General features: G+C 46.2%; 1 protein-coding gene across 1 annotated transcript in view; it reads left to right on the top strand.

Moving 5' to 3' along the window:
- DNAI1 (dynein axonemal intermediate chain 1) overlaps positions 1-26,661 on the top strand; it is a 137,098-nt gene that overhangs the window by 12,514 nt on the left and 97,923 nt on the right. The window contains exons 3-8 of the mRNA XM_060280401.1: positions 10,620-10,718; positions 12,237-12,317; positions 15,658-15,784; positions 20,876-21,000; positions 22,092-22,211; positions 26,151-26,210. Of these exons, the coding sequence (XP_060136384.1) occupies positions 10,620-10,718; positions 12,237-12,317; positions 15,658-15,784; positions 20,876-21,000; positions 22,092-22,211; positions 26,151-26,210 (612 nt within the window). The remainder of the gene's footprint in view (positions 1-10,619; positions 10,719-12,236; positions 12,318-15,657; positions 15,785-20,875; positions 21,001-22,091; positions 22,212-26,150; positions 26,211-26,661) is intronic.

The raw sequence follows: 26,661 nt of genomic DNA on the forward strand, positions 1-26,661 counted from the left end.
CATGGTGCCGCCCCGGGTGCCGGAACGCCTTCGTCCGCCCCTGCGTGGAGCCACAGGTTCTCCAGCTCTGAGTTAAATACTGTAAGTAGCTCCCACCCTGTAAAAAAGAATGAAGAAAAACCGAATACGAATTAAAATAAAACTGAGACACATTTTTGGCTTTCATCTGAGGTCATAGGCAGACAGACGCTGCAGTGGGCCATCAAAGAGGATAACCTAAAGCTCCATTTTACCCATTATAACTGTTGTGACGTGGGGTTTGTGATTTCAGCTCTCTTGACAAAACATGCTGGAGACAGTTCTCTAGTAACAGCTCTTTATTAAAGTGAACAAGACTGACTGTGAGGGCAGGAAGGCTACATTTATAGGGACAGGGAACTAGCTAGAAGGGGATACATTTTGGAGGGAACAATATCAGGCAATCACAGTGCTGCCTTTTGGAGGGAACCAATAAGACAGAGGATCCAAATACAGCAGCTTAAATGAACCAATAGTAGCTGTACCCTCTGGAACCAAAAGGCAGTTACTTTATCCTAATGCAAATACAGACAATAATAATACAGAGATAAAATCCTTTGACTCAATACACAACACCCCTCCCCCCCTAGTGAGCACAGCAGACGTAATCCCTCAGGTACTGTGGGGTCCTACAACTTCTACTTGATCTCCTGACAACAGGTGTTGCAGGTTCTGGATTGGGTGTTACCTGTGGTGGAGGGGCTGCTATAGGGGTTTCGTCAGGAACAGATGGAGTCCCAGACATCTCAGGGTCCCCTACCTGTACCTCGTCATCCTGAGGACTAGCAGGCCCTGGTTCATTTGCGGAAGCCCCTGGTGACTGCACCTCTGGGCCATCTTCACTCTGGTCTCGCAGCTGTGCGTCATTAGCCAGGGATGAATTATCTGACTCCTCCCTGCTGAGCGCCCGGCGCCTCAGCTGATCTATATGTCTCTTCCAAACTTGCCCATTTTCCAAGGTCACATAATAGGACACAGGTCCACTAGCCCGGGTGATCACACCGGCCACCCACCGCGGACCTCGTGAATAGTTCCTCACCCAGACCAGATCTTCAGGGGCGAGATACCTTGTTGTGTCAGTCTCAGCCTGGGGGGTTGCTCTTGAATTACGGTTTGGCATTTTATCTGGGTGGACATAATCCAGCACCGTTACCAGTCTTCTACCTAAGAGCAGCTCAGCTGGCGACTTGCCCGTCGCAGTACACGGCGTCGCATGCTGCAAAAATAACATTCGCGCAATGCGAGCCGACCAGTTACCCTCCATTAAGCGTGCAATGGATTCTTTGGCTGTTCTTACCATGCGCTCAGCCTGCCCATTGGAAGATGGGTGAAAGGGCGCGGATGTGACCCCTCTTATGAAGTTATCAGCCAAGAATGCCCTGAATTCTTGGGATACAAAAGCTGCCCCATTATCTGATACAATGGTCTCAGGTAACCCATGGGTTGCAAACAGCTGCCTCAACACCTTGATTACGGCAGCTGATGCCATGCTAGGGACCATCGCCACTTCTAACCATTTGGAGTATGCATCAACGATAACCAAAAAGACCTTCCCTTGGAATGGCCCAGCAAAATCTATGTGTAGCCGGCTCCAGGGAGTCCTGGACTGCTCCCACCAGTGGACTGGTGCTCTGGCCACTTCTGGCCGCACCTCTTGGCATGCCTTGCATGTTCGTACCCATTGTTCTATGTTCTGGTCCATTCCAGGCCACCACACATAACATCGGGCTAGCGACTTCATCCTGACCATTCCCGGGTGTCCCATGTGAAGCGTCTCAAGAACCCTGTTTCTCAGTGGTGCTGGGATGATCACCCTATCTCCCCATAGGAGACAACCCTTATGCATGGACAATTCGTGCTGCCTTGTCGCATAAGGCCTGAATTTTTCTTCATGCGGACCACCTGGCCACCCCCTCCCCACCCAAGTGAGCACACGGGAGAGAACAGCATCTTTCCTCGTTTTCTCAGCTATATCAGTAGCTGTTACAGGAGCCCCTGGAAGTGTTTCTAGCATCATAATGTGCTCCGCCGGAGCAGGATCCTCATTGCTCCCGCCAGGAAGGGGCAATCGACTCAGCGCATCAGCGTGGCACAACTGTTTCCCCGGCACATGGGTCAAGGTGTACTGGAACCCATTCAGGAATATTGACCAACGCAACATTCTGGGGGAGAGAATTTGTGGTGTTTGTTTGTTTGGGTTGAACAACCCTAACAGTGGTTTGTGGTCCGTTTCAATGGAGAAATGGCGACCGTACAAATAATCATAGAACCTTTTGATTCCTGACACAATTGCTAGTGCCTCTTTATCAATTTGAGCATAGTTGCGCTCCGTGGGTGACAACGTACGGGAATAGAAAGAGATGGGCTTTTCCGACCCATCCGGTTCCCTATGACTCAGCACAGCCCCCAGGCCGTATTGAGAGGCATCACATGCCAAGACCAGCGGCTTCGACTCATCATAATGAGCAAGGACGCTCCTGCTACTCAGCATTTCTCGCAAGGAGTCAAAAGCCTTCTGCTGCTCCCGCCCCCATCGCCACACATTCTTTTTCTGCAAAAGTCTATGTAATGGTTCAGCTACCGAAGCTTTCTGGGGTAAGAATAAATGATAAAAGTTAATAAGTCCCAGGAATGACTGCAACTCCGTCTTGTTCTGTGGTCGTGGTGCCTCGATGATGGCCTTAATCTTAGCATCTGTGGGGTGGATGCCTGATGCATCAATTTTAAACCCCAAGAAATCCACAGTTGGCACCCCAAAACTGCATTTTTCTTTTTTCAGTTGCAACCCCACCTCCTTGAACTTGAGCAACACTGCACGGACACGCGCAACCAGTTCCTGTGGGTCTTTTCCAGCAATCAAAACGTCATCAAAAAATGGCAAGACCCCCGGCAGACCCCTTAACAGGCGTTCCATGAGCCCTTGAAAAATCCCTGGGGCCACACAAACTCCGAACTGTAATCTGTTAACTCTGAACGCCCCTTTATGTGTGACAATAGTCTGTGCTTCCGCTGATTGTGGGGTTACTGGCAGCTGTTGGTAAGCTTGTGCCAGGTCAATTTTGGCGAACACCTTGCCCCCAGCCAGTTTAGCCAACAGATGTGATACGACTGGAATGGGGTATGAGTTTCCCCTGAGTGCCTTATTGATAGTACATTTGTAATCTGCACATATCCTGACTTCCCCATTTGCTTTAAGGGGCGTGACGATTGGAGTCTCCCACTTAGCAGAGTCCACGGGTGAGAGAACTCCCTGCTTGACCAATTTATCCAGCTCTGCCTCAATCTTGGGTTGCAGTGCAAATGGCACTCGCCTTGGTTTGAGTCGGATTGGGGCCACCCCGGGGTCCAACTCGAAGTCAACTGGGGGCCCTTTATAACAACCCAGTTTTCCATTAAATAGACCAGCAAATTCCTTGCATAATGCCTCGCTCATCTCAGGGCAGGTTTGGATTGAATTAAGCCCTGAGATACTCAGTCCCAGGGCGGGGAACCAGTCAGTGCCCAGGAGACTGGGGCGACTGCCCTTTGCAATCACCAGTTTGAGTACAGCCTGTTTGTCCCGGAACTGTACTCTCACAGCACACATTCCCATAACATGGATGCGGCCTGCTGAGTACGACTGCAAGGTTGCCGGGAAGGGCTCCAGAGGGGGCAACTTACCCCTGGGGAAGAATGTCTTCGCGGTCTGGTCCGACACGATGGTGAATGCAGATCCAGAGTCCACCTCCATGTCGCACTGCTGACCCTCAATCTTCACCTTGACGTGTGCCTTGCCTTGCGCTGGAAACTGCACGGCCCTCCCGTTGATCTCCGTTATGTAGTGGCAGTCCTTTCGAAAATGAGTTGCTGTGGGCGGTCTGCGATGCTCCAGTCTAGGTGCTCCTGTTGCTCCTGACGCCGCCGATCTACAGACCCTGGCGATGTGACCTGTCTTCCCGCACATCCGGCACATAGCATCCCTGAAACGACAACTCTTCCGCCCATGGTTTCCGCCACAACCTGGGCAACTGCCTCGGTGATCTTTGTGCACTGTGCAGGCCTGACGCACCAACTCGACCCCACGGACTGGGCTCTGGCTCGGAGTAGCCTCTAGCTCGTCCATGGCATGCGCAACTTCTATCTGTGGCTTAGTGGCCTTGCGACTGGCATCAAGCTCCTCTCTTTCATAATTCTCCGTGGCGGTGGCCTCCTTCAAGGCTGAAGCAAGGGTAACCTCTTCTTTAGCCACGATGCGTCTTCTGGCTTTCTTGCTGCTCAGACCACCAATAAACCGATCCAGGAGAGTCTCTTCCAGATTTTGGAAGCCGCAGTGCTGAGCGAGCTTCCGGAGTTCAGCCAGAAATGCGGATACAGACTCCCCAGCATGCTGCTGCCTCTTATGGAACTCCATCCGCCGGGCCATCTTGGTCTCAGTAGGCGCCAAGTGGCTTGTTAGGCAGGCAAGAATATCTTGGAGAGATGTCTCACTCAGCTTCGCTGGAGCAAGTAATGCCTTGGCTAGCTTGAAGGTCTCGGGCCCACAGTAGCTCAGGAATGTGGCCCTTCTTTTGCTGGCATCAGTGATCCCTTGAGCCACTGCGAAGAACTCAAAGCGTTCGACGTAGTCTTCCCACGTGTGGGGCTCTGATGGCTGGAAGGGCTCCAATACCCTAGGACTCTCCATTGTCCTAGCGGGCAGGGTCGTCTTCTCAGCTGGCCAGTGAGTCTTGTTCTCAGCTGCAATCCGGACTCTGAGGCAGGGTTGTGTTTAACCGCTCCTCAGCATTCCGGATCCCACCTTCGTCGCCAGTTGTTGTGACGTGGGGTTTGTGATTTCAGCTCTCTTGACAAAACATGCTGGAGACAGTTCTCTAGTAACAGCTCTTTATTAAAGTGAACAAGACTGACTGTGAGGGCAGGAAGGCTACATTTATAGGGACAGGGAACTAGCTAGAAGGGGATACATTTTGGAGGGAACAATATCAGGCAATCACAGTGCTGCCTTTTGGAGGGAACCAATAAGACAGAGGATCCAAATACAGCAGCTTAAATGAACCAATAGTAGCTGTACCCTCTGGAACCAAAAGGCAGTTACTTTATCCTAATGCAAATACAGAAAATAATAATACAGAGATAAAATCCTTTGACTCAATACACAACAATAACACCCCAAATTTGGAAAGAAATGTCCATCATGTTCTAAACTACAGTACATGAAAGAAAGTCGCATGCCCTTCTCCATGCACACTGGTCAAGGATCAGGCTGGTATAAAATGGTGTCTCTTAGCCTTTTTAAGGATATAGCTTGAGTTCTTCAGAAAGCCTTCCCTCTAAAATTCACTATAAGAATCTGCTGCATGAAAATTTAACACCCAACTTTTAAAGAAGGCCTTGGTGTTACCTTGGTATCTGGCATGTGCTAAAACTAATTTTTTATAAAAAAAATATGTTCATTAGCCTTTAGAGTTTTTAGTATTATTAGGCATATTTGTGTGCAGCTTTGCGTTAAGTAAAAAGGATACTGTGGACACAGCAGAATGCATAACGGTGCAGCTGCTCCCAAGTGGAGTCACCGCTTTCTCCCCTGTAGCCTTTTCCTTGGTGTTTGGAGGGAGGGCTCCCCAGAGACCCACTCCCTGTTTTGTGTGCATGCCGGACAGTGAATGAAGCGCTCCTTTGATCAATATTCCATTCACCCTTGCTGAGAGCAGTCATGCATAGGAAGATCCAATTAGACCCTCGATTCTGTATCAGCTGCATTCATACAGGGCACAAGGTCTGAGCGACGCTGCTAGGAAAACCGGATTGAAAAGGGAGGTTGTCGTATTGAAATTCAGCTCATGGCAGCCTTTCAGAGCAAAGGGGAGAAATTGCCCCAAGCCCCTGAATTCATTTTAATCGACGGCTCTGTGCTGCACACCAGTAATGAATATCAATTTAAATTAATTTCTCCTGCAGTTGGTTTCTTGCTACCAATGGGACACAGAGCTCCCAGGAACTGCACACTCGGTGACACTGATTGGACCCATGTGTTGGGCATCTAGGACCAGGTGTGTGCAAGGCCTGACCCCCCCCCCAGCAGCAGTTGGTGGCAAGTACCTGGAGCATAATTGATGCTTTTGAAGTATGGTGCTGGAAGAGACTCTTGAGAATCCCATGTACTGCAAGAAGATCAAACCTATCCATTCTGAAGGAAATCAGCCCTGAGTGCCCTGGAAGGACAGATCGTGAAGCTGAGGCTCCAATACTTTGGCCACCTTATGAGAAGAGAAGACTCCCTGGAAAAGACCCTGATGTTGGGAAAGATGGAGGGCACTAGGAGAAGGGGACGACAGAGGACGAGATGGTTGGACAGTGTTCTCGAAGCTATGAACATGAGTTTGACCAAACTGCGGGAGGCAGTGGAAGACAGGAGTGCCTAGCGTGCTATGGTCCATGGGGTCACGAAGAGTCGGACATGACGAAACGTCTAAACAACAACAACCTGGAGCAGAAGGGACAGTAGGCAGGGACAAGGGATAGCCTAGTGATTCATTGCCTCTCAGAACCATGTGTCGGCCAGATAGAGTACAGAGACCTTGGAGACATTTGTATCGGGGAATAAGTGGCCCAGAACTGACTGCCTGGGATTCCCCGACTGCAAGACTAGGAGGATTTACTATCCTGCTCTGAACTTCCTGCACTTTTCTCTTCCGACCAGCATTCCCAGTGGCATGGGGAAAGGGGGCCTGGTTTGAGTCCTGGCTTGTGTCTGGTTACACCTGCCGGAACCTTACAAGTCAGTTGTATAGGAACTCTGCAATTCAGAAAAAGTTACTCTAGCCCATTGGACATTACTGTGTGTGAGGCACAGCCAGCTTCCTAAGAGAGTCACAGAGGAAGACATTGGGCAGAAAAGAGACTTTCTCTTAAGCAAAAATCTTCCTGTGGAGAATTCTGTAGCATCATAAAGATGATTTCAGGGGTGGGGTGCTATCATCATCATCATCATCACCATCATCATCAAATCAAATCAAATTAAAATTCTATATCGCCCTTCATCCGAAGATCACAGGGCTGTTTACAATATAAAAACACAAAACACACAACAACACAATAACAAACAAAAACAATAACCTTCCCCCTAGTTTAAAATCCCATAGATTGTTTAATTAGCTAAAGAAGAGGCATATTTTTGCCTGGTGGGTAACCACTCTACCCTAAACACACCATGCTATATGGAAGTCAAGCAGTAAACCATAACATTTTTTGAAGGTCCAGACAGTGGAGTTTGGAAACTGCTTAGGTGTCTGAGATAAGCTTGATGGTTCATGAAACCTTGAGGGGAGGCAAATCGCAGTCTGCACTGCTTGTGCCCTGATTGCCCACCCCTGAGCTATTGTTAAATATTTTATTCTGTTTGTTACAGAAGAGAATAGGTGTTTCTTTTGCTGTGCTGCACATCCAGCTAGCTTTGGAAGAACGTGGTTCTTAACATGTGTCACCTCTCCTATCTTCATATTTAAAACATCTCACAGAAGTGACACTTTGAAATTACTTTATTTTGTGAAGCCTTTGAGGAGCCACGGTCTAGAGATCATCAATGGAATACGCATTGAATTGTGACTAATTCAGGAATTGGACAGAAGCTGATCAGAGGAGCTGGAAGTGTCATTCTTCAAACCTAGATGATTAAAAAGAAAAGAGAATTAAGATGGGGAGGGAATAAATGATCCATGGGAATGGTAGTGACTTTGATAGTCAACCTAATCCAAGTGGGTTCAGTCAACAGACATTGATTAGAAGTTATCCACCAAACAACAAAATCACCCTCAGCCCTTGGCACAAAAGTCTTCCCTCAAGATCTTCCACCCACATTCTTTTCCACACCTGGTCAGGCTCTTGTGGCTCCTGAACTGCCAGATTAGAAATGCTGATTTTGAAATGTCCAATGACAGTGACAGAAAAGGTTTGGTCTACGTTAAGTCACTTAACAATGCCTTAAATGTTACGGTTGTTGGTTTTTAATTGACCCCAAATAGATGCTCAAAATTCCAACGTAGCAGAAGTTACTAATCCAGAAAGATAGCAGACCAGAAAACATCAGAGCAGAAAGTTATTCCCTCCTGCCCTCTCCTCTTGCCATTTGAGGCCAGCCTTTCTATAGACACGGTTCCAAACAAGCTCCTGGTGCTTAACTTCGCATTCAGAAAACACCCATCAGACAATGGCAAGGAACCTCTGCAGTGCTTAGACATACAATATGGAAGGTGATTTCGGCAAGCTCTTGCAGCTATAAAGGCTGTCACAATACACCATTTCCCGAAGCAAGTTGTTGAAACGGCAAGCTCATTTCACTGTTGAGATCACTGGCTTTCATTGGATGAAGAGAGACGGAACCACGGCCCACCTAGTCCAACAGCTTGCTTCACAGTTGCATATGCCTTAGCCAGCCCCCTCCTACCAATTCCCAGCTACATCCAGTTCCTCACAGGATTTGGATGAAAAGGACCAGCAGAGGTGGGGGTCATTGGTGGCGCTTCATCCCAGATCTCCAGAGGCTTGATGCAGACTCTAATAAAGACAGGTAGTGATGAAACAGGTCACTTACACTGTGGAAACCACCAGCTCAGTGCCATGGAGCTGAACTATAGACTCCAAGCATCAACTTCTGGATCTTGTTGTTACTATTAAATTGATAACCCATGAGTCACCAACCTTTTGGGGTCGCATTTGGACGCATTTGGAATTTTGTCATGGCTCTTCTGCTTCTCTCCCTTCTCCAGAGTCACATTCGTACACAAGATCATAGAATCATAGAATCATAGAGTTGGAAGAGACCACGAGGGCCATCCAGTCCAACCCCCTGCCAAGCAGGAAACACCATCAAAGCATTCTTGACATATGCCTGTCAAGCCTCTGCTTAAAGACCTCCAAAGAAGGAGACTCCACCACACTCCTTGGTAGCAAATTCCACTGCCGAACAGCTCTTACTGTCAGGAAGTTCTTCCTAATGTTTAGGTGGAATCTTCTTTCTTGTAGTTTGAATCCATTGCTCCGTGTCCTCTTCTCTGGAGCAGCAGAAAACAATCTTTCTCCCTCCTCCATATGGCATCCTTTCATATATTTGAACATGGCTATCATATCACCCCTTAACCTTCTCTTCTCCAGGCTAAACATACCCAGCTCTCTAAGCCCTTCCTCATAAGGCATCGTTTCCAGGCCTTTGACCATTTGGGTTGCCCTCCTCTGGACACGTTCCAGCTTGTCAGTATCCTTCTTGAACTGTGGTGCCCAGAACTGGACACAGTACTCCAGGTGAGGTCTGACCAGAGCAGAGTACAGTGGTACTATTACTTCCCTTGATCTAGATGCTATACTCCTATTGATGCAGCCCAGTATTGCATTGGCTTTTTTAGCTGCTGCATCACACTGCTGACTCATGTCAAGTTTGTGGTCTACCAAGACTCCTAGATCCTTTTCACATGTGCTGCTCTCAAGATGATAGAAACAAAACACAGAATGTATCTGTGACCACAGCACTCCATTGTCTCTCCTGCTGTCCTCTGACTCCTGCAGCACCCCACTTTCTGTGCCCCTCCAGTCACTCTGTTTTGCCTCCACCCAGTCTCCCAGATCACTCCATTTCCCCTCCCATCTTCTTGTCCCTTTCCCTTCCACCTTCCTTCCATTCAGCTGCTCAGGAGATTTCCAAGGCTCCGAGTGGCGACTCAGGCGCTGATCTGGATGTTGAAAAGCACCTACAGCCGAAAGGAGAAGGGGGGAGCAGAGAGTTTTCCTCCTTTCCTCCTTCAGCAATGTGCACTTTGTGGGAGGGGAGGGATGTCACGACACTTGGGGAAGCTCACAAGGGTGCTATTGTGCCCAGGGGCACCGCGTTGGTAACCCCATATCTCCTAGGCAGGTAGGAACAGAACCACAAAATATATATATTTTTTAATTTTAAAATAGACTTTATTAGGAAGTTTTAAAAGGTATACACACACCAAAAAATGTAAAGTAACTTAATAACATAAGTTAGCAGCTTAAATAACATAGTGTAACAAAAGTAACATAAATAACATAACTGCATATTTAAGCCACCCAACATAAATTAATCAACATAAATAAACAAATCAAGGTTGATCTAAATAGATTAAATCAATCAAACTACAAATAATATACAAGATCAACTTAGGCAAACATAACATAACATAACATAACCAAAAAAGAAAATTATCCCCAGATCAGATCTTAACACATGGGCCTATCTCCATAAAATCCATTCATTTTAGATTAAAATTGGCTTCCAATCGCCAATATATCGCTTCCCTTACTATTCCCTTACTTTGTGGAACAGAATCACAAAAGAATGGTACCTCCAGCCTGATCCTTTGCAAACAATCCAGAAAGATACCACGGTGGCATTTGTTCTTTTCTTTTCTTTCTTTCTTTTGTATTTTAGACATTTATTTCCATTTTATACATCCCTCTCTTTTTTGGACAAAGTAATAATCATAAATAAATAAGAATAAAAATGTGCACCCCGCCACCGAGACCATTCCATTAGGCATTTGTTCATTTCTTGCTGCCCTGGCAAGACAGAATCCACCTCACCCTGTTGTTTAACTCTGTTGTTCTAGGATGACGAAGGCGGTGCTGAAGTGGAAGGAGGGCCAGATGAATGGGCACAGGCCAAGACATTAATCAAGCCCCCAGACCAGCTGGAGCTGACAGATGCTGTAAGTAAAATTTGGAGGGGAGTCACTGCAGGGCCTCGTTCCAGCCAATCTGGTGGCCCCTACGGTGCATGCATGATAACTCAGAGCACGGACGTGGGAACCCAGCTTCAAATCCCTGCTCTGCCCAGCTCAGGCAAGTCGTGATCCAATGGGATGAGGCATAGAAGAGGTTTACGTAAGTCCTATAAAAATGAGAAATGATTGTCATAGTGATCTTATAGGAGGGTTATTATTCATTTGCAGTGCTAATGTCATGGGCTGGCTGGATACAGAGGAATGATGGGAGGCACCAGCTGGGGAATCCCCAAGGGAACCCCCCAGGAAAAGAAGACTTGCCCTTCTTTCTCTAGAGCTTGGTTGTTATTTGATGGTGTCTGCACTGGACTAGTACCACTTTTCCCAGTACCCCATGTTTTTGTGTCCGTTGCTACTTCCATTGGTGGAGCTCAATATTTTCTCTAACCTGACTGGCAGGAGCAGTAGCTCTTCAAGGTCTTATGCAAAAGTTTTCCCCATTTCTCCTAGTCGAGAGACTTGTAGAAGCAGGAATTGAACCTATGAGCATATTGATCCCATGTTCCCTGAGCGACAGGCCCTCCTTGTTGGAAGCAGCCCAAACTGCGATGGATTTTGGAACGCCATGAAAAAAATTGCCCGACAGCTCTTCAAATACTGGGCCGTGGGTTAGTTTAATTGTACCTGACAAACAAATGAGCCTTCCCTTTTCCAGGTCTTAAGAACTTGGAACTTGAAGGCAAAGGGATCCTGCTTGTTTGATTGCAAATGAGGTCATATAAGTCCCACAGGTGATCCTTTGCGTGTTTTCTCCCACAAAGGAAAACCGTTTTATCAAAAAGCATGCATGACTGGCTGAAGGGAATTACTCATTGTTGCATACGAAATGGAAGAACATTGCATATTAACATTTACTTTTCCCCCCCAAAAGAAAATAATGCACCCTCCCCAAATATATCAGGAAAGTTCAGTTACTTCCTTCTCCATGCAATGTTCATTTGAACCTAACATTTTCATGAAATACAACAAATCAGTACTGTCATTACAGTGGTGCCTCGCTTAACGAATGCCCTGCTTAACGAAATTTCCGCTTAACGAAAGGATTTTTCGAGCAGAGGTTGCCTCGCTAGACGAATTCGTTTTATGAAAAATTCGTCCAGCGAATCGCGGTTTCCCATAGGAATGCATTGAAATTCAATTAATGCGTTCCTATGGGCAAAAAAAAACACCAAAAAATTTCAATGCATTCCTATGGGATTCGCTAGACGAATTTTTCGTTATAAGAAAAGACCCGTGGAATGAATTACATTCGTCTAGCAAGGCACCACTGTATTTTTAATGGGGGGAAATCGTTTCAAGAAGTCTCCTGCAGCTTTCAACAAAAGTTCAATGTGGCAATACAGCTCATGAAGAATTACAGTATGGTACAAATGTATCTGAATATTATCTTTATAAAGGATGTACCTGTATGTGTGTTTTAAGCCAGCTTTTTCCCTTCTGCAGGAATTGAAAGAAGAGATCACTCGCATTCTGACAGCCAATAATCCTCATGCTCCTCAGAATATTGTCAGATACAGTTTTAAAGTGAGTACTTTACTCTTCATTGAAATTCATATGAGATGTGGGCAATTGCTTCACTAATGTATGCTTTTTTAAAAAAACACACACACCTGATATTTGAATTTGAATTTGGGATATTTAAGAAGATAGGGACCCAGGTGGCTCTGTGGGTTAAACCACAGAGTCTAGGGCTTGCTGATCAGAAGGTCGGCGGTTCGAATCCCTGCAACGGGGTGAGCTCCCGCTGCTTGGTCCCAGCTCCTGCCAACCTAGCAGTTCGAAAGCACATCAAAGTGCAAGTAGATAAATAGGGACCGCTTTGGCGGGAAGGTAAACGGCGTTTCCGTGTGCTGCTCTGGTTCGCCAGAAGCAGCTTTGTCATGCTGGCCACATGATCCGGAAGCTGTCTGCGGACAAACGCCGGCTCCCTCGGCCTATAGAGCGAGATGAGCGCCGCAACCCCAGAGTCGGACACGACTGGACCTGATGGTCAGGGGCCCCTTTACCTTTACCTTTTTAAGATATAAGATATCTTTATTGTCATTGTCCCCTTGCGGGAACAACGAAATTACTCGGTTGCTACATCCACTCAGATAAAGCATTCCGCATAATCCAAATTAATTTTGGGTGCATAATGCTTGGTGGCAACCGTTGGCTGTTTTGACTTGGACAAACAGCACATATAAAATACCATAAACTGTCAAATACAAAAATACCATTGCATGTTATGTATCAAAGAGGGCTGATGCCATTGCAGGTCAACTGTCAAATATAAATGGAAGCAAAATATCATCATCCAAATATGAGATATTTGGAGATCCTTCTCTAGAAGCCCTTGCCACAGAGGCATGGTGGGAAGCAGAAGGAGAGAGAGCTTTCTCCATGTTGACACTGCAGGGATGTTTTTTTGTCCCCTGATTTGTACGATTATAGGTGCCAGATATATAGATTGTTTGTACAGATTTTTTATGAATAGGTGAGGTTGGTTTTATGGTTGCTTTTGAGATTTTTGTCATGCCTTTTTATGTTACATTCCAAATTCTACTGATCTTGTTGAGTTTATGCTTTTCCCATTTCCTTGTACTTTTAATGATGTTTTCAAGTTTCTCCTTGGAAGCCATCCTGAAAATTTCTTACAAGTTAAAAAGGCAGAATGCAAAGGCTTTGAATAAAATAACATATCAAATACACTTGAATTTAGCGAGCTTACTTTAAATATTGTTACACTGCCTTTCTTCACCTTAAATGGTTTCATACGTATGCAGAGAAACAGTGTGCCTGCATTCCTATACCTGCTTCCCTGGGAGAAAGCCCCATTGAGCTCAGTGGGACTTGAATAGGATTGTGTTATAGATTTGCTTTATTTATTTATTTATCTTCCCGGACGTCCAACACACGGGTTGGAGTCGGACATAGACGGTTAGGATCCAATGCCTAAGGCAATACCGCTCAACATCCGTAACCAATGAAGTTGTGGCCTTTTCGCCCGTATAAATCTATCTGATGTGTCGAGTGTCTTTATTCTCACGGGGAGGGAGGGACATTGCCACACAACCCTTTTTTTAAATTTTTTTTCACTTTTTGAAATATGGCAGCCCTATTTTAACATAACTGTGTTTTAACAAAAACTGCTGAAGCAAAAGAGAGTCTTGCTTGGCACTGTCACATGTCTTTGGGTGCCCAGCAAAAACACTCCTCTTTACCTAGACTTTTGGCCATTAAATAATCTGTGGTCTATAAAATAGGGGGGGCTATTATTATTATTATTATTATTATTATTATTATTATTATTATGCAGTTTAAATTATGTTCTTAATGTTGTACACCGTCCTGGGATCTTAGGATAAAGGGTGGAACCAGTATATAAATGAAATAAATAAAAATAATAATAAATAGATCTCCCTTGATTCTGAGAAGCTTCCCATCAAGTCAGACTTCAAAAGCTACCAGATAAAGTCATGTTTGACATAAAAATTCACAAGGGAGAAATTGCAGAGGAGAAAGCAAATTGGTTCTTCATTTAATCCCCCCTTAATGCCTTCTAGGCAAGCCCTGTTGAAATGGATGTGATGGATGTGAGCAGGGCCAGATTTAGGTTTGATGAGGCCCTAAGCTACTGAAAATAATGGGGCCCTTGATATGTCCAGCTGTCCTTTGCCAACAACGATGAGAAAGGTCAATGTTTTTGTATTGAATATATGCTCTATGGTAATTTATGGACCTAATAGGTATCTCAAGCCATTTGCACATGTTGCCATGCAATCAGTCCATGCAGAATGTAGGCACCCTATATATAGAAATGAGCAAACCAGGGATATTTTAGGGAGCAGGCTAGCAGGCAGGGCCCATTACTTATCGGTACATCATAGGAGCCTACACAACACAAAATACTGTTGTTGTATGTAGGTTTTATTTTATTTGTTTTTTATCTTATATTCTGGAAATGCACATCCAGTTGTTCTTTCCTTTAATTTTTTTGGGGCCCCAAAGAGAGTGGGGCCCTAAGCTAGAGCTTGTTTAGCTTATACGTAAATCCGGCACTGTATGTGAGCTCCATCCCTGCCTTGGCTGACTTAATGCAGGGCCAGTTCTGCTCAGATTTTGCCCTTTGTTGTTAATAAGGGCTTCTTCCCCTTCTGTTCCTTCTTTCAAACTTTCTTTATATACCACCTTTTCAAGGAGTGCAGGGTGATGGGTGTGGCTCTCCCCATTTTATCCTCACAACATCCCTGTGAGGTAGGTGACTCCCATGATCGAAAACCTTCACCCTAGAATTCACCTTAGATAGTTCTGCAACTGACCATTTTTACCGACCAGGCTTGGTGTAACATTCCTGGGACCTGTAGCTTCTCCTTACCCTCCCACCCTGGTGTAAATGTGAGGTGATCTGAGCTAGATTGATAAGTAGCTGCACCTTCATTCCTGCTGGGACTAGATCCACCCAAAAATGGATGGGTTGTAGATTCGAGCCCCAACCCCACGATGGATGAGAATATTGCATTGAATTGGGGCTGGACTATTGCCATAAATCCAGAATTTCCCAGACATAGCTGGTAATCGGCTGTCGGAAGCAGCATTCAGGCGGAAATCGCTGAAATGTCCGGGATTTGCCAAAAAAGCTCAACAACTTTGGATAATTTTTTTTTAAAAAAAAAACACTCAGCAGTAGGCAGTTGTCTATGATTCTATGAAGGCGGAGAGTTCTGTTGACCTCCTTGTGGGGCTTCTTAATGATGTTTATGTTTTATCATTGCGCACCACTCTGATAATTTATGGAACAGAATTCATAGAAACACTTTTATGAATGAAAGAGAAACATGGCTGTGTGTCATCATATCAGTGCTGGTCTTTTCTTTCTCCGTAGGAGAGATCCTACAAGCAGACTACTGTGGTGGAACAGATGGCCACGCACTTCACTCTCTATGGGAACCTGATATTCAGAGATTCGGATGAGGGTCGGAGGCAGAGCATGAAGCAGAGTCTGACTGTTGGTAGGCTTTGTGGGTCAGCAGACAGCGAGCTATTGAGCCCATACCTGCCAAGTTGCTGTCAGAGAAATAAGGGACCGGGCCGGAAATAGCAGACCGGACGCAGTGCTGCCGCCATTTAGTAACTGGGCGGAGCATGCTCAGAAGTGACTTTTGATGCTGCTCTGCCCAGTTCCAAAATGGCCGCCGCGCCAGAAGTCACACTGCAGCCATTTTGGAACTGGGCAGAGCAGCATCAAAAGTCGCTTCTGAGCATGCTCCACCCAGTTCCAAAATGGCCGCCGCGCCAGAATAAACCGGGGGAAAACAAAAAAATCCGTTTTTTCAGCTAGGAACAGCCGGAAAATGGGGATTTCCCGGGGAAAACGGGAGACTTGGCAGCTTTGATTGAGCCATGCGCCCGGCACACCTACTCTGGGCGCTGGAGGAAATGTGTGCCTGTGGCCTTAGGTTGGGGGGGCACTGTCACATGAGGGCCTGTTTGTTAGCATGAATGACTTAGTATATGGCTCCTCTTCATCCTGGAGGGAAGTGACTAGTGGGGTGCCACAGGGTTCTGTCTTGGGCCCAGTCTTATTCAACATCTTTATAAATGACTTGGGTGATGGGCTTGAGGGCATCCTGAGCAAGTTTGCAGACGACACCAAATTGGGAGGGGTGGCTAATACCCCAGAGGACAGGATCACACTTCAGAATGACCCTAACAGATTAGACAACTGGGCCAAAGCAAACAAGATTAATTTTAACAGGGAGAAATGTAAAGTACTACACTTGGGCAAAAAAAATGAAAGGCACAAATACAGGATGGGTGACACCTGGCTTGAGAGCAGTACATGTGAAAAGGATCTAGGAGTCTTGGTAGACCACAAACTTGACATGAGTCAACAGTGTGATGCAGCAGCTAAAAAAGGCAATGCCATTCAGGGCTGCATCAATAGGAGTATAGCATCTAGATCAAGGGAAGTAATAGTACCGCTGTATTCTGCTCTGGTCAGACCTCACCTGGAGTACTGTGTCCAGTTCTGGGCAGCACAGTTCAATAAGGATACTGACAAGCTGGAACGTTTCCAGAGGAGGGCAACCAAAATGGTCAAAGGCCTGGAAACGATGCCTTATGAGGAACGGCTTAGGGAGCTGGACATGTTTAGCTTGGAGAAGAGAAGGTTAAGGGGTGATATGATAGCCATATTCAAATATATAAAAGGATGCCATATAGAGGAGGGAGAAAGCTTGTTTTCTGCTGCTCCAGAGAAGCGGACACGGAGCAATGGATTCAAACTACAAGAAAGAAGATTCCACCTAAACATTAGGAAGAACTTCCTGGCAGTAAGAGCTGTTCGACAGTGGAATTTGCTGCCAAGGAGTGTGGTGGAGTCTCCTTCTTTGGAGGTCTTTAAGCAGAGGCTTGACAGGCCTATGGCAAGAATGCTTTGATGGTGTTTCCTGCTTGGCAGGGGGTTGGACTGGATGGCCCTTGTGGTCTCTTCCCATTCTATGATTCTATGTTTGTTAGCATGAATGACTTAGTATATGTAGATCTGGCTAAGGCTGTGTCAGATCATTGGTAAATCTAGTCCCTTGTGGTCTATTTTGACTTGTAATGACTCCCTGTGGTCTCAGAAAGAGGATTTTCCTAGTCCTGCTATCAGGAACCTGTGGCGTATCCTTCTGGATTAGTCCGATGGGATACCTAGTCTAGCATCCTGCTTTCCTCAGTGGCTGACTAGGAAGCCCACAAGCAGGGCTGGAGGTCAATAGTCCACTTCCACTGTTGCTTCTCAGTGACTGCCTCTAAACAAAGAGATCCCGTATAGCCAATGATGGCCACTGGTAGACTCTTCCCCCTCCGGGAATTTGTCTAGTCTCCTTTTTAAGCTGCCTCTCTTACTGGCCACCACCAACCTTTGTAGTAGTGAAATACGTAAATGAATATGCCAGAAAACTATGCCACACTTTATCTAAGAAACTGCTGAAACATCTTATCGGCGTTCTGTATTCCAAACAGAAGTTAATAAAGGAGGAACTCTCTGCACTGGAGAACTCCATCAGGAATCACCCGGCCTGGCAGAAGTTCCACAAGGAAAAACAAACCATTTACCACTCTCAACTGGAGTTACTGAAGAACCAGAAAAATAAAAAACTCTGCAACCTTTCCAACCTACAGGCCACCAATCAAAACAAGATCAACAACATTGTCAATCTTTCACAGCAAACACTCAGCCCAGCTGAGGAATCCGTCCTTTCACGGGGACTATCATTCTGCCCTGCCAAATCCCAACACATGATTCAGTTCTGCGGGGACCTGGAAGCATTTTTCCGCCGTTTACGCCTGAAGGAGTATTTTCATCACACACAAGAACAAGACAAAGTAGAACAAACTACATCCCCACAACACAACACCTCTCAACTTACTGGGGAACAACCATCACCCTCCAAACGCATCAATGAACAGAACATTGACCACCAACTACCACCGAAAAGAAGTTACACAAAAAGGGACTCCACATGGACCCCTCCTGATGGACGCAATACCACACTAGATCTGTACATCGAATGCTTCCGCCACAGAATCCAAACGGATGTGACCAGAAAACACCATCGCTTACAACAAAATCTAAACCATGCTGAAAGGAGAGCCATAGAAAATCTCAGGAACAACCCAGACATTATAATTAAAGAGGCAGACAAGGGTGGAGCTGTCGTCATCATGAACAAAACTGATTACATCCAAGAGGCCCACAGACAACTTTCCAATACTGCCTTTTACATGAAATTGGACTCAGACCCCACACAAGCATACAAAAAAGAACTGAACAAGATTATTAAGGAGCTACCCCTACACATCCAAGAACAGATCCTCACAAACACACCAGCGGAACCTCGGCCAGGAACTTTCTATCTTCTACCCAAAATACACAAACCAGGAAACCCAGGACGCCCCATCATCTCAGGTATTGGCACCATTACAGTGGGTGTTTCCGGCTATATGGACTCTGTTCTGAAACCATATGCTATCAGTGCTCCCAGCTACGTACGTGACACCACAGATTTTCTGAGGAAAATACAATATTTGAACAATCTTCCTAACAATACTATACTAGCCACTATGGATGTGGAATCTCTATATACCAACATCCCACACAATGATGGTTTACAAGCCATAAGGAACACCATTTCAGATAAAACCACAGCGGACTTTGCTACCAAACTCTGCCACTTTGTCCTTACCCACAACCACTTCAAATTTGGTGATGACCTGTTCCTCCAGATCAGCGGCACAGCCATGGGCACCCGCATGGCCCCACAGTATGCCAACATCTTCATGGCAGATTTAGAACAACGTTTCCTTAACTCCTACCCACTCAAACCTCTCCTGTACCTGCGATACATTGACGATATTTTTATTATCTGGACACATGGACAACAGACCCTGGAAACCTTCCACCAGACATTCAATGACTTTCACCCCACCATCAACCTAACAATGAACCAATCTATGCAAGAAATACATTTTTTGGACACTACTATAAAAATACAGGATGGACGTATAGACACCACCTTATACAGAAAACCAACTGACCGACAAACATATCTACATGCTTCTAGCTACCATCCCAAACATACCAAACAATCCATCGTATACAGCCAGGCCTTACGTTACAACCGCATCTGTTCCAACTCTACAGACAGAGAATCTCACCTAAGAGATCTACAGCAAACCTTTTTAGAACTAAAATATCCACCTGATTAAGTTAAACAACAGATCAACAGAGCCAGACAGATACCTAGAGAGAACCTGCTGCAAGACAGACCCAAAAAAGAAAATAACAGAACACCACTAGTCATCACATACAGCTCCCAAGCTAAAACAGTACAACGCATCATCAGAGATCTACAGCCTCTCCTGGACAATGACCGCTCCCTTTCTCAAGCTCTGGGAGGAAGACCTTTCATTGCCTACAGACAGCCACCCAATCTTAAACAACTCCTCACCCACAATAATACAACCACCAGACTTAACATGGACACTGGTACCAGAGCCTGCAATAAACCCAGATGCCAACTTTGCTGCCACATACACCCAGACAACACCATTACTGGCCCCAACAACATCCAACATACCATCTCAGGACTATTTAATTGCTCATCCTCTAACATTGTGTATGCCATCAAATGCCAACAGTGCCCTTCAGCTCTCTATATTGGACAAACAGGCCAAACCCTACGCCAAAGGATAAATGGACATAAATCTGACATCAGGAACCAGAAGACAGAAAAACCAGTAGGAGAACACTTCAATCTCCCAGGACATTCTATACAAGATCTCAAAGTAGCTGTCTTACTACAAAAGAATTTCAGAAATAGACTGGAAAGAGAAGTTGCTGAATTGCAACTTATCACCAAGCTCAAAACCATGGAGGGACCTGGTTTGAACAGAGATATCGGGTTCTTATCTCATTATACATGATAAGCGATCTTCAGCCATCTCAACCCTTGCTTTTTCATGCAAAACCATTTGCAGTCGTTTGCGGTCATCAACAGCTATCAGTCAGTCAATCACCCATTTCCACCACCCTTCTGAGTGATCCCCCCTCCCCCTCCCCACCCCTCCCCACCCCTTCTCTACATAAGTGCCTGGAAACTTCCATTTCACTGTATCTGAAGAAGTGTGCATGCACACGAAAGCTCATACCAAAATAAAAACTTAGTTGGTCTTTAAGGTGCTACTGAAGGAATTTTTTTATTTTGCTTTAATGCACTCTCTGAAGCTGTAGAACACAGACCTTAAATGCTTGTCTTCCATCCAGTGCCATAGCTACTGCACCTACAGACACAAAGCTCTCTCTCTCCCACCCCGTCCCGGTGTTTCTGATATGGGTTGCTGCAATAACTGCTGTGTTTGCCACACTGTCCTGTTTTATTCTCAGCTGGGATAGCTCAGTTGGTAGAGCATGAGACTCTTAATCTCAGGGTCATTGGGTTCGAGCCCCGCATTGGGCAAAACTTTCCTGAAGTGCCGGGGGTTGGACTTAGATGACCCTCACGGTCCCTTCCAGCTCTACAGCTTTGTTTATGATTCTTTATTATTCTCAGCTGTGGTTCCTGTCTCATCTGCTGTGGTGGACTTTGAGGCCCTGGATGAAGAGCTTAAGGAAGAAGAGCAGCCGGAAGGGGAAGGAGGAGAAGGGGAAGGAGAAGGAGAAAAAACAGATCAGCCGGTAAGGTTTCGTGGCAATGTGCAAGCGGCCAGCTTATATTTCTTTCGTTTTTTACTTTGCTTAAACTGTTCGGGGTTGGCCCAAGACATATCGCCACCTGAGGCAAATCAGAAAATGTCTCTTCTCCCCCTTCCCCGAGAATCATAGTTTGTTAAGGGTGCTTTTGATATAGATATATTAAAAAACACAAGGAAGAGTCATTCCCCTCCTTTTCCTCCTGCCTTCTCTGTAGCCCCACCAGCAATGAGCAGGGGCAGGCAAGCCCCTCACCCGTCTCTAGGTGGGGACAATGCTGGGGGACTGGCATGGCTGACCCAGTGGCCAAGGGGGGCGAGAGGGATAGTGGATAGGACCCGCACACATCGGAACAGAGGAACTTTGAACTTTATTATTATTACGGCCAAAGGCCCACAATATAATCTTATGCAACACAATGTACAAAAACACTGGGCAAGACAGGATAAAATAAAGCAAGAGTAAATAAAGTTTTAAAAAATCAATACATATAGGCAGATATAATTTGCAAGAATTCCTTGGCTAAAATAGATGGAACAGTACATTTGTTTCGACAATTTCCACTATAAATCGGGTAATAAAACAGATTTTCAATAATAATCATGAAGTAAACCATTTTTCCTTTTGTATGAGAGAACTGTAACCAAATATCTTGCTACTAGCAGTGTTCTGCTAGAGTCGCTGTCTTGTAGCAGATATGTTAACTGAGACTCCAAGTTCTCAGTCAAACTTTCTGTTATTAAGGGAAATAGAAATCTGGTCCGGGAGTCCGGAACAGAGGAAGCTTATACTGAATCGGACCATGGGTCCGTCTAGCTCAGTGTAGTCTACACCGACTGGCAGCGATGGCCCTCCGGGGTTCCAGCACCCTGCTGCCACTTCCTCTTCCTCTTCCCCTGCCCAGGTGGGTGACAGCAAGGTCCTCGTGTGCTGCATCCTCAGCCAAAGGAGGAGCACCAAAGGTGCCTGTGTCTGCCCAGTCTGCCCCCACAAAAAAGAGATGGGTGGGTTGGAGTAGATGACCTTTGGTGTCCCTTCCAACTCTACATTTCTGTGATCGTTTCCCCCTCTTTCAGGCTGCAGCCCAGGAAGAGAAAGAAGAAGAATATCGTCCCCGTCTGGTGGGTGAACGGAAGCTCACCAACCAGTTCAACTTCAGCGAGAGAGCCTCCCAGACGTACAACAACCCTGTGAGGGTAGGCTGTCACTGCTGGTCTCTTCACACCCTTGTCTGTTGGCGAAAGTCCCTCCCGTATGCCTATGGGCACCTCTCTACGTCAAGTGCTAATTGCTGGTGGAGATAGAAGATATTGATTACCTTTTGCCTTTGGCAGCTAGAAGCACAGTGGCAAAGACAGATGCTTCTTCCACCGGAGGTTTCTGGCACCCTGGAAATGGTGGGATTTCGTATGTGGAGCATTCCTTGTTGTCGTCTCCAAGCTCTCCACGGATGCTTGGCACAAACCTCAAAAACGCCAATTTTCAGGGTTTGTCCTCAACCACTTGCAACTGACCTGTTTGTCAGGCTGTTTCTAGAAGGGAAGGGCTGTTGCACATCGGCCTTGCATGCAGGAAGTCCTCAGTTCAATTCCTGGCATCTCCAGGTAGGGTTGGGGGTCTCCCCTGCCTCGAAACCCTGGAGAGGCATTGCTGCCATTCAATGTGTATGATACTGAGCTAGATGGAGCAATAATGGTCTGTCTCGGTACAAGGCCGCCTCCTATCTCACTATTATATCAGCCCGTGTTTCAGAATCATGAGGATTGGAGTCTGAAAACCTGGAGAACCCCTGCTAGTCAGGGTGGTTAAAACTGAGCTAGGTGGACCATGAGTTTGACAGTACATAAAAGCAGCTTCCTATGGTCCAAGAAAGGTGATGACCCAGAGAATGCTGGCGTGGTTTAGGTCTGGATTTTTTTTTCCCAGCAGGCCTTTTCTGCTATCAGGGCACTTTCTCAGGCTGTGACAGTTCAAAAGTGAGCTAAGTGGAAAATCTCTCTCTAAATAATCGGTCCAGTATACCTGAAGGAGCGTCTCCACCCCCATCATTCTGCCCGGACACTGAGGTCCAGCGCCGAGGGCCTTCTGGCGGTTCCCTCGCTACGAGAAGCCAAGTTACAGGGAACCAGGCAGAGGGCCTTCTCGGTAGTGGCACCCACCCTGTGGAATACCCTCCCACCAGAGGTCAAAGAGAAGAACAATTACCAGACCTTTAGAAGGCATCTTAAGGCAGCCCTGTTTAGGGAAGCTTTTAATGTTTGATGGATTTCTGTATTTTAATATTTTGTTGGAAGGCTGGGGGAACCTGGGCAGATGGGCGGGGGTATAAATAATAAATTATTATTATTATTATTATTATTATTATTATTATTATTATTATTATTATTCTGCATCATGGAAACTGTTAAGAGCAGGCATAGGCAAACTCGGCCCTCCAGATGTTTTGGGACTACAATTCCCATCATTCCTGACCACTGGTCCTGTTAGCTAGGGATCATGGGAGTTGTAGGCCAAAAACACCTGGAGAGCCAAGGTTGCCTATGCCTGGTTAAGAGGTTGCAGGAACTGCCCTCCTGAATCAGGCTGGAAGATTGACCAGGTCCAGCGTTTCCCACTGAGTGGTGGCCAACCTAATGCCCCAAAGAGGCTAAGAAGCTGGGGATGATGGGAACGATTAATCTCTCCCTTGTTTGCCTGCAGCATGTGCTTTCCGTAGGTCTCTGCACATGAAGGTTCCATTTAGCTCATCTTGTGCAAATGCTGCAAGAATGATCAAATCATAGAACTGTAGAGTTGGAATGGACCCCAAGGATCATCATCCAGCCTCCCGCAATGCAGGAATCACAAGTAAAGAATCCCTGACAGATGGACACCCAACCTCTGCTTAAAAACCTCCAAGGAAGGAGAGTTCACTGCCTTCTGAGGGAGTCTGCTCCACTGTCAAACAGCTCTTGCTGTCAGAAAGTTCTTCCTGGTGTGGAGTCGGAATCTCCTGTCTTGTCACTTCAATCCGTTGGTTCGGGTCCTGCCCTCCAGAGCAGGAGGTTAGAAAAGGTCTAGAAGGTTAATCATATGAGGATTGACTGTGGATAAATTGTGTGGCAAGATTTAAGAGAGGGGACACACTGATATGTTCCCGAGGCTGGAAAGGGGTGGGCATGGGTTACAGGATGCTGCAATGAGCTCAGCCCTCACCCTTTCTCTCATTCCAGCAGTAGCAGATGCTCCAGAGGAGGGAACAGGGAATTTCTCATATTGCTTTCTTTTCCCCTTGACTTTGATTTCAGGAACGGGGACGTGCCCTTTTTCCTTTTTTGTTTCAAAGACCGAATGCCTGCTATCCATACAGAGGCCGTGGGGTTGGGTGGGCTGCAAATGCGCAGAAGCAAACAAATTTACTGGGCCATCTGTTCCGACGATGCAATTAAGAATCCTAAAGCACTTCAGACACTAGAAAATAACATCGTAATGAATAATAATGTGATCCATAACAATAAAAATACCAGTGACTTCAGGATAATTAGAAACTCATTCCGGCATTGTGCATAACCGGGACTGGTTGGTGGTAACTCATCTGTTTTGCATGTGAAAGAACTCAAGTTCAACCCCAGGCATCTTCAGGTAGGGCTGAGTGAGAGCCAGTGAGCTAGGTACACCAGTGGTCTGACTTGGTGGAAGGCAGATTCCTATGTTCCTATGGCTATGCTGTATCTGAAGCACTCATTAGAGGCATTTGAGATGTCCGTAGAACTACTATTACAATGAATAGCTCAGTCGGTAGAGCATAAGACTCTTAATCTCAGGGTCATGGGTGTCAGAATCAGGGGACGAAAAGCCAACTGGCTCGGCCCCAGCTGGAGTGTCTCCCCTCTCAGCCTTACCACTGCGGAGATCCATCGACCTCTGCTCCTCCGACGTGCGTCTGTGGCTCAATCTGCAGAGCAGGCTTGAGTACGCATTACTCAGCAGTGTAAACTGCACAGCAGATCGGGCTTGAGGCGTGGTCACAATATTAAACTATGCATTCATAAATCAGGACAAAGAAAACATGGCTTCTCTCCTTGCTGTTCTTCTCGGAGAGAGACTGAAAAGAAAAGCAATACAGAGCGGAAGTTCCGCTCATGGACTCCAGCAATCTGTGACATGCAATAATCCTGCACACCTGCAGCTCGGGAGGAGTGTAATCCCAACAATGGGTTCAAGACCCACCTTGGGCAAAATATTCCTGCATTGCAGGGGGTGGATTAGATGAGCCATGTGGTCCCTTCCAACTCTACAGTTCTATGATTCTATGTAATAGGTCCTGCTGTGCCAATGAGGAAAGCAGAAAATAGTTTTAGCGTCTCCTCAAAACTACCAGCTCTGTCCTCTCTGCTCCTTGGCCAACTCTACACAAAGGGATGGGAACCATCTGTTGCTGGACTCCCATTTCCCCATTTCTGCCACAGCCTAACCCTCCCCAGAGGCCTGCTTTCCTAGATCCCAGCTTCAGTTCCACAACACCCTTCTAGTTCTAGTGGAGCTGAATCTGACTTGTGGGCAGCCAGCCAGGGGCCAGTTCTTCAGTCTCATTCTCTCACCCCAGAGTTCTTATGACTCCCTTGCTTACAGAGACTTCAGGTGCTAAGGAGAAAACTTAGATTGCTTTGAACATTTTCTTTAAAAATCCCTTTCCCCAGAGAGAGGTAATCCCAAACTTTTTACATAGGCTGTTATAAGTCTAGAATGCCGTAAATTAGCCCGCATGTTGCACTGCTCTCAGAGGCAGAAACAGGAAAACCTATTCATCTGCGGCAAACTTGCAGCAATTTCCGCCAAAACCAATGATCCTTCCATTTGTACATTCCTATCGAGGTGCTTTCTGTTTCCCTTAACGCACGTGAGCCTGGGGTCATCGCAGTAACAGGCCAGCTCTTGTCACAAATAAAATGTCATGTTGATAGTAAACACAGATCCATTTGCAATACCCTCGCAGCCCACAGACCTTTTGGATAAATGGTGGGGGGAAGTCACACTCCACTAGCGCTGCTCAAGTCTCAGGCGGTTTCTCAGCAGCTAAGCAAGAGCTGACTTTTATATATATCCTGCATTGACAACGGGATTAACTGTGTGCTACTTCAAATCCTTTCTTCCAGGACAGGGCATGTCAGATGGAGCCCCCGCCGAGAGCTACCTTCTCTGACACTGCCAACCAGGCAAGTGCTATTTATTTATATATTAATTTAGAGCATTTGTGCCCCACCATTCAGCAAAAAAGGGGGGGGGCTTTCAGAGCAGTTTACATACTGTCAGCACAAGACCTACAAGCCTACGACACAGAAGGAGAAGGGGGGGAAACAAACAAACCAAAACTCAGCCACCAGTTTCCAAGCAGTTTCTAATGACCAGCCGGCACAACTTTGGGGCAGGGGCTTCCTGGTGGAACTGAGCTCTGCTTCCTCCTCTGCCACTGAGGTGACAGCTAAGGGAGAGAAAGTCGGATGGAGCCGGAATCTCATCCCTTTAGTCTTCTGTCTTAACACTGGGAATGCCCAGGTGGTCTGTGCATCTAATCCCTGCCAGTCCCTTGGTGCCTAATGGCCTGTGAGGATTACAGGGCCAAGACAACATCCACATCCTTGATTGAAAGCATGGCATGCCCTACAG

The sequence above is a fragment of the Zootoca vivipara genome, chromosome 11, assembly GCF_963506605.1.
Source record: "Zootoca vivipara chromosome 11, rZooViv1.1, whole genome shotgun sequence".
Taxonomy (NCBI): Eukaryota; Metazoa; Chordata; class Lepidosauria; order Squamata; family Lacertidae; genus Zootoca; species Zootoca vivipara.